Source organism: Pterocles gutturalis, unplaced genomic scaffold, assembly GCF_000699245.1.
Source record: "Pterocles gutturalis isolate BGI_N339 unplaced genomic scaffold, ASM69924v1 scaffold19815, whole genome shotgun sequence".
NCBI classification, from domain to species: domain Eukaryota; kingdom Metazoa; phylum Chordata; class Aves; order Pterocliformes; family Pteroclidae; genus Pterocles; species Pterocles gutturalis.
This window is the reverse complement of record NW_010143882.1, coordinates 42,973-61,213: the sequence shown is the minus strand read 5'-3', so window position 1 is coordinate 61,213 and position 18,241 is coordinate 42,973. Positions and strand designations below refer to the sequence as shown.

Genomic DNA, 18,241 nt, shown 5'->3' with positions numbered 1-18,241 from the left:
CCCCGGCTCCCTGCGGGCTCGGGCCGGTGTCTTCCGGCGTCTGGAGATAAATACATACGCTGACGTCAGAGATTAGACGGGGGCGACCTTGCTGTCGTCACCCTGCTGTAGTGCAGTGGCACAGGCAGGTTCTGTCAGCTGAGGAATGGGTTTGGGTCCGTGGTTTGACCCGCGGTAGTTTTTAAACATCTGGTCGGTGCTGAGACAGCAAAGGCCTCACTGATGTTCTGTGGGATTTGATTCTGGGAGTTGGTGGGAGCTCGTCGCCAAGCTGAGGGCTTGCTTGGGTTTCAGTCGTGAGATGAACGAGATGCGAAGGACGTTTGTGAATTAAATAGTCTGCTTTTAATATACATTGGATTAAGAATGCCTATATATTTTCATGTTAGTGCTTCTGAAAGAAAAATAAATGATCCGGAGTGCTTTGCTTTGGCACGAGTGCCAGGCATCGCTGTCCGCGTGTCCAAATACACAGCGTGGCTGGCTGGAGGGTGAAACTTAAAATCGTGTTTTCAGGTGCCTTTTAGCGTTTCTGTGGTTGTACATGTGTCTAAAAAAACCTCAACCCTTTCTTTAAAGGCTTGAATTCACCCGCACAATGCTTATTTTTAATAAAATAATGAAAGTGAAAGGCATCTAGAGAGGTAGTAGATACAATTTTAAACATGTCTGTCTGGTGAACCTGATGTGTAAAAGAACATGTCATTTGCAAATATTAGAAACTTTTGCATGAAAGTATAATTTTAACATTAATATCGAATTTTCAGTTTAAGAGAGAACTTCGAGTTTTGGAGCCAGGGTGCAGACTGTTGATGAGATTGTCTTCAGTGAAAGTATGTACACAAAGATGTTTCAGTGTAACTATAAAATTATTTGTAATTTTACAGGAGCAGTTTAGTGTTACTGTGTGTGTTTGTGCTACCATAGCTTACATGTTAACAAAAATTCTGCAAGGAAAAGGTTTGGTTTTTTCTTTGTTTTCTTTTCCAAAAAATGATTCTAGGCTTAAAGCACAAGGTTTGGCATTTTAAAATAGGAGGTCTAATTGTACTTTGCCACATTGTCTGCATGGCTTTTGGCAAATTATTTAACTGGTATGTTAATTTATTTTCCTGTAGAATTAATATTTTCTGTGTCAGGCCACATGCTTGACCAAAAGGTAAATGAATAGCTAATCTTACATCTTTTAAAACAACATTACTGCCACTTTTGAAAGTGGGAAGAATTGAGAAAACTAGACAGATTACAAAGGCAGAAGAGCTGTCTGGACTTTATTTAGGTTTTTTTTTTTTGTTTGGTTTGTTTAGATCATTGTCTTATGATCAAAGACAGTTGTGCCCACCCATGTTTTGGAGGCCAAGGGTTTTGATTTTAGGGGGCCATTTTTAGAGTACATGCATCTTTTCAGGTGGGTAAGGAAGAACCATCAGTTTGGAGCTTGTAATCTCTTTACAGTGTGCGTGTGTGTCTCTCTCTGTAATCCAATTTGGAAAACCTGTTTGAATTAGAGTATAAACGTGAGAACCCTTTGTCTCAACCTGCTTTCAGAATGAGCCTTTTACTTTCTGGGGACAGTTATTCAGAGTTCTTTATTCTTGCTTTCACGCACCTTGTAGTTTTTCTCAGAGGGTAGTGATAAAGTACATTAGTGTACTTTAAAACGAATTGTTGTATCTTCAGAACACAATATGCCAGCAACAATACCTATTCCATTAGGAAATTTATGGAGGCTAAGAAGAATCAAAAGGACTAAAAGGTGAGCCTGGAAATGAAGTAGTCTTCGTGAAACAGAATAGAAGAAAATGCTTCAGCCATTTAAAAAAAAAAAAAAAAGAAAAGTATGGTAAACTAGAATGTGCAATTGATTTAATAGGAAATTACTATTTTCACGAAAATTAACATTATCTTTTTGTGTTTTAGAATCAGGTGCTGTTTTCACATTTGGAAGAAGCAAATTTGCAAAAGATACTCCTAGCAAGTTCTGGTTCAAAAACGATAAGCCTGTACATATGTCATGTGGAGATGAACATACTGCTATTGTTACAGGTCAGTATTGTAAATGGAGTATATGATGAAAGGTTATACATTTGGACAGCTTGGAAAGTTGTGATTCTTACCTGAATCCTGAGGCAATATATCAAATGAGGTTGTGGAGGGAGGAGGGGACTGTTCTGTAGGGACTATCAGATGTGTTTGAAATTAGTGTGAGGTCACCAAAGGTTTTCATGAGACATGCCCAAGAACTGTAATGAGGGAATCTATAATAAATGAATGTATCACACTATTTAAAGTAAGTATGACTTTGTTCAGCTGGAATGCTTTTTTGTGAATCTGTCAATGTTTAGTAGACAATCTTAAATATAGAGATTTTTATTATGGAACAGTATTGTTTGAACACAGTCAACAAGCTCACAAGAATCTGCCTGAAACAATAGATAAAATTTTATCTCTGAAATGAAGATCTGAATTACTATTAACTGTCAACTAAAAATAACCCTTGAAAGAGCAACTCAGAAAACTTCAGAAAATCCTACTAAAATCAGAAATAAATTGTAAAAGCACTAAGATGCAATACAGTGAGCAGTATTTGTGTTCATTTTCATTTGTTTGATGGTGGAAGCAATACTCATTGAAGAATTTATTAAATTTATTTTACATGGAAGGGATTACTCTTTTGTTGATGAGCACGTGTGTCGATTGTATTGACAGTCAACTGCTGATATAGATAATAAGACTTTGTTATGAAATTTATATGCATGTTTTCAGGACTTTTTTTTTTTATTGGGATGTATTTATTCCTTATCAATGCCCAGTTGGTCATTGCTCATTAAATAATTTCTTGAGGGTTTCTTGCTGTGTCCCCAAGCAAAGTTGGAGATGCTAGATGAACAATTCCAGGTATGATAAAAGAAGAGTATAGACTTAATGGACTACAGAACATCTTGAAGTGAAATTATACAATGTATTTTTCAAGCCTAACTTCATAGAAGATGAATTATCCATTAATAGTTTACGTTTTGAACAGAACTTGACACTTGGGTCCTTCACAAACTACTCCAATGTGAGTCCTTCCCACAGGCCGCAGTTCTCCACTAACTGCTCAATCGTGGGTCCTTTCCATGGAGTCACGGCCTCCTTCAGGCACAGCCTCTTCTTCCAACCTGGGATCCTGCACAGGCTACATCTCAATAAGCTGCAGGCGAGCTGTGCTCTCTATGGGCTGCACAGGGACAATGTGTGTCACCATGGTCTTCACCACAGGCTGCAGGGGAATCTCTTCTCTGGCACCTCCTGCTCCTTCCTCTTCACTGACCTTTGTGTCAGTGTAGTTGTCTCTCTCACGTCCGGCTCCTTTCTCTGCTGCAGGTTCTTTTGCTGGCTCCTGAGAAACGCCTGGGTCTTGCGCGGGGGCTGTGCTGGATCATCTGGGCGAGGGCAGTGCAGCAGAGGCTGGCCGGGCAGCAGGCAGGCAGCTGGATAGACCGGCCAGGCTGGGCCCTGCCCGGGGCTGCACCCTGCCTCCATGCACTGCACCCCCTCTTAAATAAGTCATTTGCAGAGGCACTGGCTGGCGCAGCCTTGGCCAGAGGCGGGTTCGTCTTGGAGCTGGGGAACTTCCAGCAGTTTCTCACAAGGACCATCTCTAGTCCCTCCCCTGCTACCAGAACAGACTTGGAGCTGGGGGAACCTTTAGCAGTTACTTACAGGAGCCATCACTGTAGCCCCTCCCCTACTACGAAACAAAACCCACCACACAAAACAACACCACCATTTCACTGTAATAGTGGCCACTTAGATAAAGCTTTTCAGTAAGTCAGTTCACGTAGGTTTGCGTGCAGCACTGTTTCTCTAGTAGTTTCCATTCTCCCTGTCATTTTAATATATACAGCATATTTCAAAAATGTCTCTATAGCTGGCTTTTGCTGTTGTAGTGTGCAGATATATCACCAGGGAAACTTCTATATAATAAGATCTTTGTTTCCTCAAAGTTTTTGAGGAGAAGGAACTGTAGAAGCATGTGTATAAAATTTCTTTGGTACTAAAAGGTTTTTTGGGACATTGTAAAGTGGAGGCAAAAGTGAGGGTGAAATACTGATCAATAATAAGCGAAGGTGAGAAACTGTAGGAGTCATACACAAAGGTGAAGAAGGGAAACAGAAAATCTTTGTCACTCTTTGTTCGTCACACCTCTGCATGACCACATGCCCTGCACATTTCTGCTGTTAGAAGGAGTTGGATGGTACAGTGGAATTACAGCCCTTGGTGAATGGCATTGAACAGCAGTTACACCTGGAATAAATGCTCCAGAAGAGCATGCTGATAATGAGTTTACTGAGAAGGGTGCAGACCTTGTGGAAAACCAGGAGCTTCCTGTAGTCCATCTGAACCTGACCTTGAAGAGATAAAAGGCAAACATCACCAAGGAGGAAAAAGTATCTCAAGCAGGTGTGTGTTAATGCATGCTTCATTTTATTTTCAGTCTTTATTTAGAGGTCCCAAAATTCCCTGTTCCTTTTTTTTTTTTTTTCCTTTCCCCTGGAAGAGGTTTCCAAAGCCTGCAGTTATAAAAGAAGTCATGGGGCTTATGTTTGTAGGGGACAGTGGGAATGTGAGGTAGATTCAAATCTAATAGAAATATATCAGTTTTACACTAACATGTCTCATCAATTGTAAGTAAACAATCACCCAAACTGACACAAAACATTCCTTAAATCTGGTTTTGGACAGAAGAGGCAGATACATCTAGCACTGAATCTTGAGTGAATGCAGATGAAGAAAATGTACAGAAACTAATATTTAGCATTCAAACAAAATATTAAGAAATTTTCAAATACTTCATTTAATCCAGCATCAATATTCCCATATGACTTTTAGAAAGAAAAGTGTAAAGTAAATACAAAACACTGGTCCTTGGCTTTCTAGGTCACGAGTTCACACACACGGTCAGTCCATCACGTTGTCTCTGCTGCTTCTTCTTCCTCAGGGAAGGACTTCTCACACATGAGGCATGTTAGTGTAAAACTGATATATTTCTATTAGATTTTAATCTATCTCACATTCCCAATGTCCCCTACATACATAAGCCCCATGACCTCTTCTTTTATAACTGCAGGCTTTGGAAAGCAATTTATTCATCCTATTGGGAGTTGTTGTGAAATTACATCATATTTTTAAAATTTCCTCCCAATACCTTTCTATTAATTTTCTTTGCTACAAAACTCTTGAAGTTAATAGCTGTCTTATAATTTATTTGCCTTGATTAGAGAATCCTAGGCAGCTTGCCCACATTTGATCAAAGAGACTGATCCTGTTCACAAGGGGGAAAATGGTGATGATGGAAGATACATTTTCTGAACTCAGAGCTCTGGAGAGAGTTGAAGCCCTCAGTGCAAGAGGGTAGAAGGAAGGAAAGAAGTATCAAGTATAAAAGTAGGAGTAAAAAGAGGTGCAGACGGAACCACAACAAGATAGTATGCTCCTAATTTCGAGTTTTGTAAGACATTAAACATTTGACAATTTACACCAAAGAGGCCTTGGAATCTCACCAGGTCTTTGGGTACCAGATTCCTCCTATTCCTTCTGCCTACCAGCAGGCCATTAGAACATGACCCACTATCTGTTCCATCAGCTGCAAGGGGAAAATAAAGAAGATCAGTATGTGTTTGTGTTCATCTTTGATATGCTTAGGAGCGAGCAACATACTGCACTGTTTTCGTTTGTGTGGTACTAACTATCCTAAGCCTGACTGTTTTTAATGCTCAATAAAGCTTTTATTTTGAGAATATTGTGACCTACCTAACAAAACTGATGTCATTCCCATTTTCATGAGATGCATATGAATTGTGTATGAATTGTAAATGATATGTTAACATACTTTATTCACAGAATAGCACAAATAAATACAAAAAAATCATGGTGCCTGGCATATTTATGTCTAAAATATTACCTTCTAAGTTTTCTTCAATTATAGCTTCTCACCAGAATCTTGTAATAATTGCTCAAAGTCTGTACATTGTCTTCCCATTTTATTTTCTTCCCACACTAGTATAATTTAGAAAGCAGGGGGGAGAATATGTAAAACATACCTTTAAACATAGGTGATAGGAATAATTGGCTGCCTGGAATTATCATGAAGCATGTTGAGGATCTCAGCTGGTATTTCGCAGCTGCTGGATAAATGCTTTTAGTAGCGCTTCATGAACCAGAGGAGCACATGGCAGATGGGGTTCCCAGGAATCAGGATTGTGATAGCAGCTGCTTGTATGAGAAATGTACTGGTTAGGATACACTCTCTTCCTGAAATCTCTCACAAAATCCTCTGTCCCTAAAGATGTAAGTATCCTGTGGGTTCCTTAATAACCCTGAGTTAATGTTGGTGAAACATCTGCGGTGATAAGCCAATGCATGCATACTTTGGAGAAATACTCTAGTCTTGCATCAGGATGAAGGTAGAGACTGGTGTGGGAAGTATGTTTTTGTCACTAAAACAGTCTTAGTAGTAGTCCCTTTCTTTCTGTCTTTGTGTTTCCCTTCTGCTGCCCAGAGTCATAATCTTACTCTGCCGGAACTGTCTTCTGCCAGCCGTTGCAGATGGCCACAGTCTCTGTATGTCAGCACCAAAGTGGAAGAAAAAAGACAAGAGCAACCTGAGTTTGCGAAGTTGAATTAGTTCTCACTCCAGTGCATCTGTGCTGATGACTGGAGCTATCTCAGTATGCAATTACAAAAATAGGGCCTTTTGCATACAAAATTTTGTTGTGTTTCCTGACAGGTCTGTTCCAAAACCTGATTTGCTGTACAGACCCAGAAATGTTGCTTCATTACAGGCGTTTGTTTAGATTCCTCTGTAGTGCTTATTAGTTTTCATTCACTGTCTGAATTACCTGCTTCCTAGTTTTCTTATTTTCTGTTGCATTGCTAAGTGTTGGAAGCCTGAAATTATAAAAGGCTGTCAGTTGTAAAAAAATTCCTCTCATCTATTAAGCTCCTTGACTTATAAAGCAATGCCTGAGAATTTAAAGACTGGTATAAGAAACAGCAGATTATAGGATGAAAAGCATGACCTGTTGGAATTCTGCATGGATGAAAGAGAATATGCTTAAATTGAATTATGGCAGCTTGGCATCATATTCCCACAGGAGTACTGCTGTCTTATAAAGGCAGTTAAAAAGTATAAACCAAGGATATAATGATGTGTATACTGTTATAGGATTCCATTTGCTAGTAGCAATTCTTTCTGTTAAGGTGCATTTTTCTCTCAGTGACAGACAGCTCTGCATGTGTTTTGACATGATTGCATTATCAAAATTGGGATGGTGATATAAATGCTATTAGTAAAAAACCATGAGCATAGACTTGACCTCAGACTTTCTTCCCTTCCAACTTTCTTGGAAAGACATAATATTGACACATAGCCCCATGTTCCAAAAATTGTAAAATCTAACAGTTTGATTGGGACTTTAGATACTCATTATTGGTGGTGGTGGTTTATTTTTTTCTTAACTATGTGGTTTTATTTAAGAAAAATATTTTTTAACAGAATATTTTTGTTTATTTCAAACATTTCAATATCGTATTTCAAATCTCTGTAAATCACATTCAGAACTTTCACTGGGAACCTATGCTACTGAAGTACAAACAGCCATAATATTTTGGTATTATTATGTGGAATTGCTGTGATGCATTGTGATCCTGTCATAATTGTTGATGGCTAGGGTGACAAAGTTTATTCATGTAACAGCCTTGTGATGGAACCTAACTCACAAAGCTCTGCAGACCATCATAAAGAATAAACAAACACCTTTTAACAGCTGTGAAAAGGGTGTTTTTTTCTGGTTTTTGTTTCTATTTTTTTGCAAATATTTCTGTTGGAGCAAGGGTTTTGTCTTTGGGTGTGAGCTTCACAGCTTTACAAAAGGTGGTAGTTAAAAAAATTAAATTAAATTAAATGGATTCCATTATCCATTTATTATCAGTATTCAGTTTTGGCTGTCTGATTTGCGTGCCTGATGACAAAAGTTTCATCTACTCCTAAACCATCCTCTTAAAAAAATAGTAGTTATTTTTATTATTTATTATATTTATTATTACAAGAGTTCGTTGTTTGTAATGGTCAAACCTGCAAGTTCATGCCAGTTTCTGAAATATGGTTCTAGCATTGCTTCTGTTGAAAATTTGTAATCTAATGTTTGCATTTAAGATTAGAAAACTCCCTGGCTGCATGGTGTTCATATACATTCCTTCTTTATATGCAGAGTACCAAATTTGTGAACACATTTGAAAATTTATCAGAAACTATGTTCTATAGAAGTGCAAATTTGTAAATCATTTTAAGAGAAGACATTTAGCGGTGAAAGAAATAACCTCCCCCAAATAATAAAATTAGCTGAATATTACAAATTTGTGTTTGCATTAATTGTATAGCTGCATTATTCAGTCCTGTCTTTGGGGTAAAAGATGTAGGTGCTCAGTTAAATGTGCTGTTACTTTATACGTAGGCCTATAGATACTGTGGTTTCTGAACCACAGAGTCTGTCCAAGAGTACAGCATTTTATTTTCTGAAGAGCACTTTTGTCTGTGCTGTAATTAAAGGAGAGGATGCTTGTTCTCCTTTTTGTCCCATCTTCTGCCTGGTGATTTCTTTCTTAAACAATGTAGTTACCACTTTTGTACTGAAAAATCACAAGGACATTAAATATTGCTTAAATGTAAGTATTGAATTGCCTAATCATAAACCTTGCATTAAAAAGGAGGTAATAAATAGCATAGTGTGTGAATGACCATCTTGTCTTGTAAGAGGTATTCAGACACTTGCGTGGATTCTGACTGTGCATTTTTTTCAGAGAATGGTAAACTATACATGTTCGGCAGTAACAACTGGGGCCAATTAGGACTAGGATCAAAGAAAACTGTCAACAAACCAACATGTGTTAAAGGTTTGTTCAATTTTTCTTTTGTCTTTTTGAAATGTGACCCTTTTGAAAACGGACTTTACAAGATGCAGTTCGAAAGTAACTGATTCTGCCTGATTACTCATCGAATATAGCGTATTACTGCACAAGCTCATAAAGGTAGCTTTAAAGGATCCATGACTGATTTTCCATCAGTTCCAGACTCTGGGTCCTTTTGTGTCTGAAGATTACTTCAGATGCATAGAATCCTGTCTTTTTTGAGGGCACTCATTTTATGTAATATTTGCCTTCTCTGACAAACCACATCTTCATTGTGACTGCAAAGACATTAATCAGATGCTTGGTCTCTTCAGTGTTGTGTGTGCGTTAGAAATCAGAGTTCCAACAGCACTGTGTAACCTTTGTATCACTTTTGTTTTAGCCCCTTTATAAATGAAAAAAATCTATCAGGGACTTTCTACAAGTACCACTACATTTTTGGCAAGTGTAAGAAGTGCCCAAGGGGACATAAATGTTAATATATTTGTATGAAGCAGTAAAATAAATGCCCATATTCTTTCATGTGTTATAAAATATGTTTTCATTACACTGTTACCTTCTTGATATTTCCTAGCCAGTTTTATCTTGTCAAACAAAACTAAGTCAATACTTTTTCCCTATCTTCCTAATTATGTCAAGTCAAATCTATCCCATTAACACATTTGTTTTCCCCATTAAGTGTTCATCTCACCCTTTCTGCCAGCAGATTGGTCTGTTAGCTTATTGTTAAAAGCAAATTATCCTGATTGTTAAAACTCCTGATTTAGTTTATTCTACTGTCCTTTATTTGCTCCTCTCTCCATTTCACTTCAGAGGGACAATGCAGCTCCTCTCAGGTTCACATCTTCTGTCAGCCATGTGAGAGATTGATTCTTACCTTGGCTTAAATGGATTGGGTATCAAGTTTTGTTTTTAATGTCAAATTGCAATGGAGAATAAACGATGAAGAGGAGATGACAGCAATTCAGACCAGACCTGGCATCCACGAAAGAGAGTCACAAGGGGAGTATCCTTCTTCCCTTGGCAATAGGCAGCAGGAGAAAGTCCTGGAGCTTTTCTCACTAGGTTTCAGTCATCACTTGGCTTTGAGAATGGGATTGGAAGGACACATTTCAGTTTCTACTTGGGGCAAATGGTTGTGGCTGCATGTTTTCAGAGAAAATACCTTTTGGGAGTTGACTAGAGACCAATGAAATTGGTTATGAAAAATTGCCAGCAATGTTGTAATGTATTGCATGGCTCATCAAATACAATAGATTAGCTCGAGTGGGAGGAAGGTTAGGGAGCACAGGCTTCTGAAGAGCTGATTAAGATCGTCTCTGAAGTTGGAAGCAAGTTTTGCAATATAAAGCAGCAGGAAGAAGCCTAAATTGGAAGTGTTATGGTTCCAGCCATAGCAGTAGGTGTCAGGATAGGCAGGAACCTGAATTTGGACAATTTGTGTTTGCGTCTGTGTGATAGATCAGAAACAGTTCATGCTTAAGTAGATAGATTTATTCAGTGACTTGGTAGAAGGTAGAAGTGGCTTTAATTTGAATGTAATGGAGCCGATGAAAGTTGGTTTGGAAGAACTGAAAAAGGGTTTGTGAAAAGTATGATGGTTGTTGGCTTTGTCATGGACTAGTGCAGTGGAAAAGCAATTGAAGATACATTGTGTAAAAATACTGCTGGTTTAGGAGCATTGTATAGGGCACATGTACGTGGCTGAGAGAAGATAAATTGGCAACAATCAGTAATTGGAGAGAGGATTGAAAAGTCAGTGAGATTTTCTCCCTCTGTTTCTGGAATGGAGTGCACTTGCCATGGGAGAAAGTCACCTCTGTTCTCTCTTTTCCACCAAAATAACTCTTGACTCCTCTTGCATACGTGCCCAGTCTTCCACAGTTACCAGGCTGCAGAGAAGTACGTGAAATGGGTGGGTGGCGATTGAGCTGAAATCAAGATGGGGTGATATATGCAAAATCTATTATTTTAGGCACTAGTCCAGATAGGACTGTCCTTAGCAATTGAGTTTAGTGTTCAATAAGAGGGCAGAACTGAGCAAAAGTCTAGCAAAAGAAGTAGCTGTGCATAGTGAAGGAAGATAGGGATGATAAGACAAAAGAATGATATGATTTTAAATATTTAAGATAGTGGGGAAAGCATAAGAGTGAGTTAAGAATAGTAGTGTTAATGAACACTGAAGGTGGCTCTAAGCATGCCTTTTGTCCTGCAACTCAAGATATTCTTTGAGGCATATCCCATAAATGGTAAATTCTGGGGAATGTGATATTGGGGCGAAGTAGCCATCATCAAGTTAACCTGAGTGTCAACTATAAGTTTTTAAGGTCTATATCTGTTTTCCTGTCTTGGGGGAATCCTGATTTGTTAAGTCATGTGCTAGGTTCAAATGGGCAACGAACCTTGTAATCATTCTGTTGGTAAAAATACGAAAAAAAAATCAGAGCTCCCTCTAGAGCATAGAACATTTTGTTGTTGAACCGGCTATCAGCTTGTTTGTAACTTTTCCCCCACTTTGGCTTTAATTTATAGCTTTAAAACCAGAAAAAACAAAACTTGCTGTTTGTGGAAGAAACCACACTTTAGTTTACACAGGTATGTAACCTATGTTATATACATATTAAAAATAGATCTCTTCCTTTGCTTTCATGCAAAATTACATTAGGAACCCCAGGAGTGTTGAGGAAGAAAAAATAAATGAAAATGGGTTTGTTAAAACTTGTATTTTTGATATCCAGTTCTTTGAATGCTTGATTTATTCTGAGCCAATGCATTTATAAAACAGTGTTACATAGGAGTTTGCTAGCAACAGACAGATGAAAAAATGTGTTGCTGGTATTTGCAGTGTGGTTAACAATTATCAATATTTCATTTAAGCCCTGTAAAGGTATATTAGTATTTTTGATATATCTGTACTCAAATTTACCTTTGACAAGTAATTTATCTTTAATAGTGTGAAGTTATATATATATTTGGATGAGTATAGTAGAACTGCATGTTTTGAAGGCTTCAAGTTTTGTTGCATTTTGGCTAGACAAGGTACTCTGCTATTTAAATGACAAGTTGCTTTATTAAGCTATAAATAAATAAACTAAATTTAAACTGAAAAAAATGTTGAGAGAGACAGTATACAGAGAATTCATGCAGACTCTTGTCATGCTTCTAAAATTTATGTAATAGCCATCTTTGTGGTTGCAATCCTTTAGTTTGCAGTAATGTTATAAAGAGGATTGTTTGATTATTAGGGGGTTTATATACATGGACACTCTGAGCACTGTAAGTAAGACTACTAAAATAGAACATTTTAATAAAAGTTGAGTACGAAAGACTGCATGGGGTAAATATTGGTCACTTCTAGTGTACATGCTGGCTAGATAATTTGTGGCCATTTATATAGCAAGGACCATTTATAAATCGTATGTCAGTTGCTTATCACATTTGTGTCTGGTTTTGTGTTATTAATGGGCCTTATGTTTTTCATCAGAGATGAGCACTTTAGATGTGAAACTCACTACAATTAAAAATACAAATCTTAAAGTTCTCTTAAGTTGAAGATATCAACAGCTTCAACTTCCATTTGAAGATTCTAAAACAAAATAAAAGACCTATTAATTAAATAGAAAGTGATTTAAATATTAAAATTAGTAAAATATTTCTAATAAAAACCTAAGGAAAAATGTATTTCATCACAGTACTTAAAACTATCAAGTTATGCATCTCTTTAATTTACATACTAATACAACTTCAGTTTTCTTGTCTGTGACATATTCACCATTTGCTTCCTGCTTTATCTTAAAGTACACATCATTTGGGAAAGGAGCTTCTTCTGGCTGCCAGGGTGACTAGTAGTCATTTTCTCAGAACTCTTGCAGAACTTCAAATGGTATTTACTCTTTAGATCAGTCTCCAGAGTAGTGGGAAATACACTCAATCTAAGTACATGTAAGGCCTTTAGAAAAGTTCTGATCCGAGTGTGTGCAGGAAAGCCTCCTTGCTAGCTGCAACAGAAACTGCTAATGGCAGCTCAGGGATATTTCAGGGCAGTAGACCCCAACTTTTCTGTAATGTTTTTCCATAGAAAATTAAATTACTTGCTCCAGTCTCTCTGACTTTTTGCTGCTTATGAGAATGTCTTCATTCTGTGTATTACATGTGCTTTTCTGTATGCAGAAAAAGGAAATGTGTATGCTGCTGGAGGTAACAGTGAAGGTCAGTTGGGATTAGGTGACACAGAGGAAAGGACCACATTTCATTTAATTAGCTTTTTTACTAACCAGCACAAGATCAAACAGCTAGCAGCTGGATCATACACCTCAGCAGCAGTAACTGGTAAGAGCAACTGCTAGTAAAATCTATTTATGTGTCTCTGGCCCGGTGTTCCAGGGAAACGTTTATTCCATCATTCTCTCCGCGTATGTGTGTGTGTTTTCTCTGCCTCCCTGTGTTCTTAACCTAGTAACCATAGTAATTTTTTCATTGCCAATTCCCTACTTTGACAGAGAGTAAGTTTGGAAGAATGAGAAAGTGGTGACTTGCTACTAAAAATGAGAAGATGCCTTAAATTCACTGTAATATTTCCATGCTGACCTCCAGCAACTGATTCGTCTTATGGCCTTAGGCTTCCTCTTTTTGAAGGAATGTTTCTGCATAGTACTTTCACTGTTGATGTTTATGTCATCAACATTAGTTGATGACTAAGTGTTCTGTGTCACTTTTGGAAAGCTTAAGGGATTCCCTCTTACTTCAGACTGTTTTATTGCATTGTGTTAAATACTATTTTATGTCCCTGAGGTAATGCCATTTAGTAGTGTCAAACACAGAGTTTATGAAATGCTCTTGAATGGGTAGATTAACATTTTATTAGTTTTTGGTTTTTAATCCGTTAACTATCTGTGTCTTCATTTTAGAGGATGGGCAGCTTTTTGTGTGGGGTGACAATTCGGAAGGTCAGATTGGCTTGGCTAATGAAGCCTCTGTCAATGTCCCTTGTCAAGTGGATGTTGGAAAACCTGTTTCCTCTGTATCCTGTGGATATTATCACTCTGCCTTGATAACGGGTAAGAGAACGGAATAGTGGTTAGTGGAGACAAGTCAGTGGTTTTCAAATTGTTGTCTTTGTAAAGGTAGCTAATGGGGCATTCATTACTTTTGAAACTAGAAGTGCCACAGTTGTTAAAAACTGCCATGTGGCAGACGGTTGTCTTATGTAGTGTTGTATCACATTTGGAGATTTTATCAGAGACGAGTTCTCTGTAATGTGGTCCTAATTGATTTATTTGTGAAAATTGTATGCAGTCTACTATATAATTGTTTATTATTGTTGAATTAACAGTAGTATGAGAAAAAACTGCAGTTAATTTTCTGCATTTGCACGTTGTTGTGCAAAAGTGTATTAGAAAGAGTGACTATCTTATCACAGTTTATTTTAATGAAAGTTATGACAAATGTGTGTTAATTCTATGGTTTCAAGAATCCAACTTTATTATTCTTTTTTTTGTGATTTCATCAAGATGGACTAAAGCAAAATTTGTGCAGGATTTGCAGACACTAAGGCTGAAAATTAAGATTATTCTTTTTTTTGTGATTATCAAATATTCATCTTTATTTTCTCTAGAAATATGAAATTGTATAGACTTCCTATGTTTTGAGGAAGAATTAATCTCACTTGCTAGCAGTACAAGATTGTTGTGAAAGTTTGATGTTATGTCTTAAGTTATGAAGTCAGCTAAACAGGCGGTGTATAATACGAAGAGAAGCATACGCTACACTGAGCTAGTGTCTGATCTCCAAACCAACCCACCTCTCTGTTGCTTTCAACCTCTCTTCCCAGCTGTTGTTTTCCAGAGTGATGATGACAATCATTTTTTAATAGTGCCAGTATGGGTGAATTTATCAGTCAGTACTGATGGTATTATGTATCAGCCACCATGAATTCCTCTCTGACATATGGATTTGCATTATTAAGCTTTACAGTTTAGTCCCCTCAGAGTAATTAAGGATTTCAAAGAATCTGTAGTTTTGATTGTAAAGCTTTTAATGGGTACACAGGAACTATTCCATCAGATACTTTTCTCAGATTACTTGATAAATGTTACTTCTCTGAGAACATGCTGTTAACAGAATGAGAGCTTCCTATGGTGGACAAATATTAATTAGGTGTTATTCTGGTAGTGTGCAACTGTTATTACAAATGTTTTATTACAGTGAATGAATGAAGTGCCTCTAATTGATCAGCTCAGCAGCTGTTAGGAAATACAGTTTCCTGAACTTGAATTAAATGAAAAAAAAAAATAAAAGAAAAAGATCCTTACTTCATGGATTTAGTAAAAAGGTGTGTATTTCTGCCTTAGAGCCAAAAGCTGAAGCTCTGACAAGACTACACTGGGATGTGACAAAAGCTCTCATTAGAAGAAAGGCTCAGGACAAGCATCTGAGAACAAGAAGAGAACAGTGTGCGCCAAGTGCTCTGAGGAAGTGGAAACTTTTAATGAGGGGGGATGAGAAAAAAGATTAGGGTAGCAGCTGGGTAAGAGAAATTCAGCTTCTTAAAGTATTAATAAGAAGATGAACTGGTTATCACCTGTGAAAATCGGGAGTTTTGAACCTGTTACTGTTTGAACAGGCCTGAGTGTCAGATGGAAAATCTTAATTTTCAGCCTCAGTGTCTGCAAATCCTGCACAAATTTTGCTTTAGTCCATCTTGATGAAACTATTGACATGCATATGGCCTCTTCTGGGGTAGGAGAAGTATCTCTTCAGATACTTCAACTGCCATAGAAATTTATTGTTGTATATCCAGGTACTTTTACTGAATTGATCCTCTGTTGCACTAGTGCCAGTGTTTATCCGGACAGTGTTTAAAAACAAAGCTTATGCATTTAATCTAAGTGTACCAAAGTCACACATTATTTTAGCTATGAAGTTAACCATTAAATTACTAATTTGGAAGTTCAGCAAGCTGAGTCTGTTTGAGTACAAATGTAGTTACCTTACTTTTCTTGCAGCAGAGTTAGGAAGGAAGCCAAGGCACAATGCTTTTAAAAGATTTTGCTTAAAAAATATGATTCTTTTAGTATTGTTATGATTCTTTTTTCACTTATAGAAAACATTTGCCTGTAGGACTTGCTAGACTGGCTCAGAACAGTGGTTCACGTCCTCAGTATTCTGTGAGGGGAGGAAGAATATAGCAAACTAGATAATTATGGGGTATTTGGAATACTCGTATTACAAGGAGTATTTGGAGTATTCAGATTACAAAGAGAGAGGTTTTTCCTCCGAAATGCCAGTTAGTCATTGAATTATGCCTTGAAGTATGTTTAAAAGCTTGCCTAACACAGAGAGTTTTCCATGTATTTTTACTGTATGATTTTATCTTGTATACTAGAATTTTGAGTGATTAGTGTTATTTTTAATACATACTTTTGGAGGAAATATCTGGACAAGAAAGTGGTTCTGTATTTCCAGAAATTAAATCTGAACTGTTCGGGTGAGTGTACCATCTGTGTTAATTCCCTCAGCATCAATAAAGTATACCAGAGGACATTTTTTAGATTATGGTTGCTGTTACTATGGAAGAAACGGGAAAAACACTGTTAATCTTTCTATTATTTCTATTTCAACATCTGTAACTTCTCAGTTATTTGAATGCTATAGAATTACTACATTTTGACTTCTTAAACATGACTTCTAGATAAAAAAGCATCAAATAAAATACTGTCTTCAATAGTAAAATGTAGTTGCAGGATGTAGGACTTGGTACATGTTCCTGGGCTGAACTGATGAACATGGCAGCACATGATTCCCTTAATATGTTTACGTTTGATGTAAGCTGTGTACTGGCGGAGCAAACTGTTAGGATCACAAGCATATCTGTGTTACAACTAAAAGGTGGTTAATGAGGATACTAGAATACATAGTGTGGTCACAGAGTGCCCTCTCCAGGGCAGGATGTTCGTTAATAAGAGACTATTGAGAAAAAAGTGGTGAAGTATGGATTACAGCTTTTTTTTTTTTTTTTTTTTTTTTTTAACTAAAGTTGTTATTTCTTTGCAACAGCTGGTTTTAAAAAAGATTTTTTTTTTTGTAGGCATTTGTCTTTAAGGTGTTCAACAACTATAAAGCCAAGTGCAATATAAGTGAAAAGTAGAGTGGAATCCTGACGCAAACCTTTAGTAGATAAAAGCATATTGTATGGAAATTATATGGCATTCAATCATATGAATTTGTACTTCGATTCTATAACCCTCCCCCCGCCCCCGAATTTTCTCTTATATAGTAGTTGCAAAAAAGGTGATTCGTCACCTTTCTTACTTTTGCCTTTTAGAGTGTCTTCTTTGCAGATAATAATTCAACCACTAAACATGTCAGAGTCACCTGTACACATTTACACGTGGGCCCCACTGATGCCAAAAGTAGTTGTAGAATCGAAGAGCAGAATATATCCTGAATTATTTTTAATAAAAAATGCTTATAAAATTTAGACTAGTCACAAGAACAAGCAATGGCTAGCTAATTTCCATTAGTAAATTAGGAAGATGGTCTTGTTACTCACTTCATGTTTGAAAGATGATTGCTTCCTTTTCCCCTCACTTTGCATTCTTCAGATAACTCCACTGCAAATAAATTTTCAGTTTATATTTTCCAGCCCTCTTTAGGACTTTTTCCCAGTATCTGTTTCCTTTCTTTTCTGGTTGCAGACTTGGGATGCTAGGTCCCCTTTTTAGAGATATGTCTCAAACAAAGCAACAGAGAAAGAAAGAGCTGAGGGAGGAGTGTTGATTTTGAGTCCATGTACAAATCTTTACTTAACTTGTCTTTGGCCACCCTCACCAAGATGGGACAATTTTTCAGAAAGCATTAAACTTGGCAAGCATATATAGCTCATTTGTCCACTGGAGGAGATGGAGAGCAGGAAAAGCCAATGTATCTAACTGCTACTCTGGTGCCTAAAGCAGAATTACATTTGTGGAGCCAGAAAGGAATTGAATATATTAGACCTCTTCTGGTGTTTCCACTGCCTGAACTGCTACTGTAAGCAAGGTCAAGATAGATTCTCACTGAGAAGGTGTCTTTTCGTAGAGAGCTTTGTGGGTTCCTTGAATTCCTTTTTTTTAATGTACTTTGCTATTATTTTTAAGGACCAGTTTTAAAGATTATGCATTCCAGAAACACTTCCATGCTCAGGATTCCAGTGTTTGAGGTGGTTTCAATCAGTTTTGATCTGGAATAAATACTTCTCTCTTTTTTTTTTTTAACCTTCATTTATTCAAGGAATTGTCGAGTGACCCAG

At 37.2% G+C, this 18,241-nt stretch overlaps 1 protein-coding gene across 1 annotated transcript in view; it reads left to right on the top strand.

Annotated features, from left to right (window-relative positions):
* Positions 1–1,920: 1,920 nt before the first annotated feature.
* Positions 1,921–18,241, top strand: part of RPGR (retinitis pigmentosa GTPase regulator) — a gene marked incomplete at both ends in the record, with an annotated part of 40,061 nt that continues 23,740 nt past the window's right edge. The window contains 5 exons of the mRNA XM_010084925.1: positions 1,921–2,046; positions 8,845–8,937; positions 11,485–11,547; positions 13,123–13,281; positions 13,860–14,009. Coding sequence (XP_010083227.1) covers positions 1,921–2,046; positions 8,845–8,937; positions 11,485–11,547; positions 13,123–13,281; positions 13,860–14,009 — 591 coding nt within the window. The remainder of the gene's footprint in view (positions 2,047–8,844; positions 8,938–11,484; positions 11,548–13,122; positions 13,282–13,859; positions 14,010–18,241) is intronic.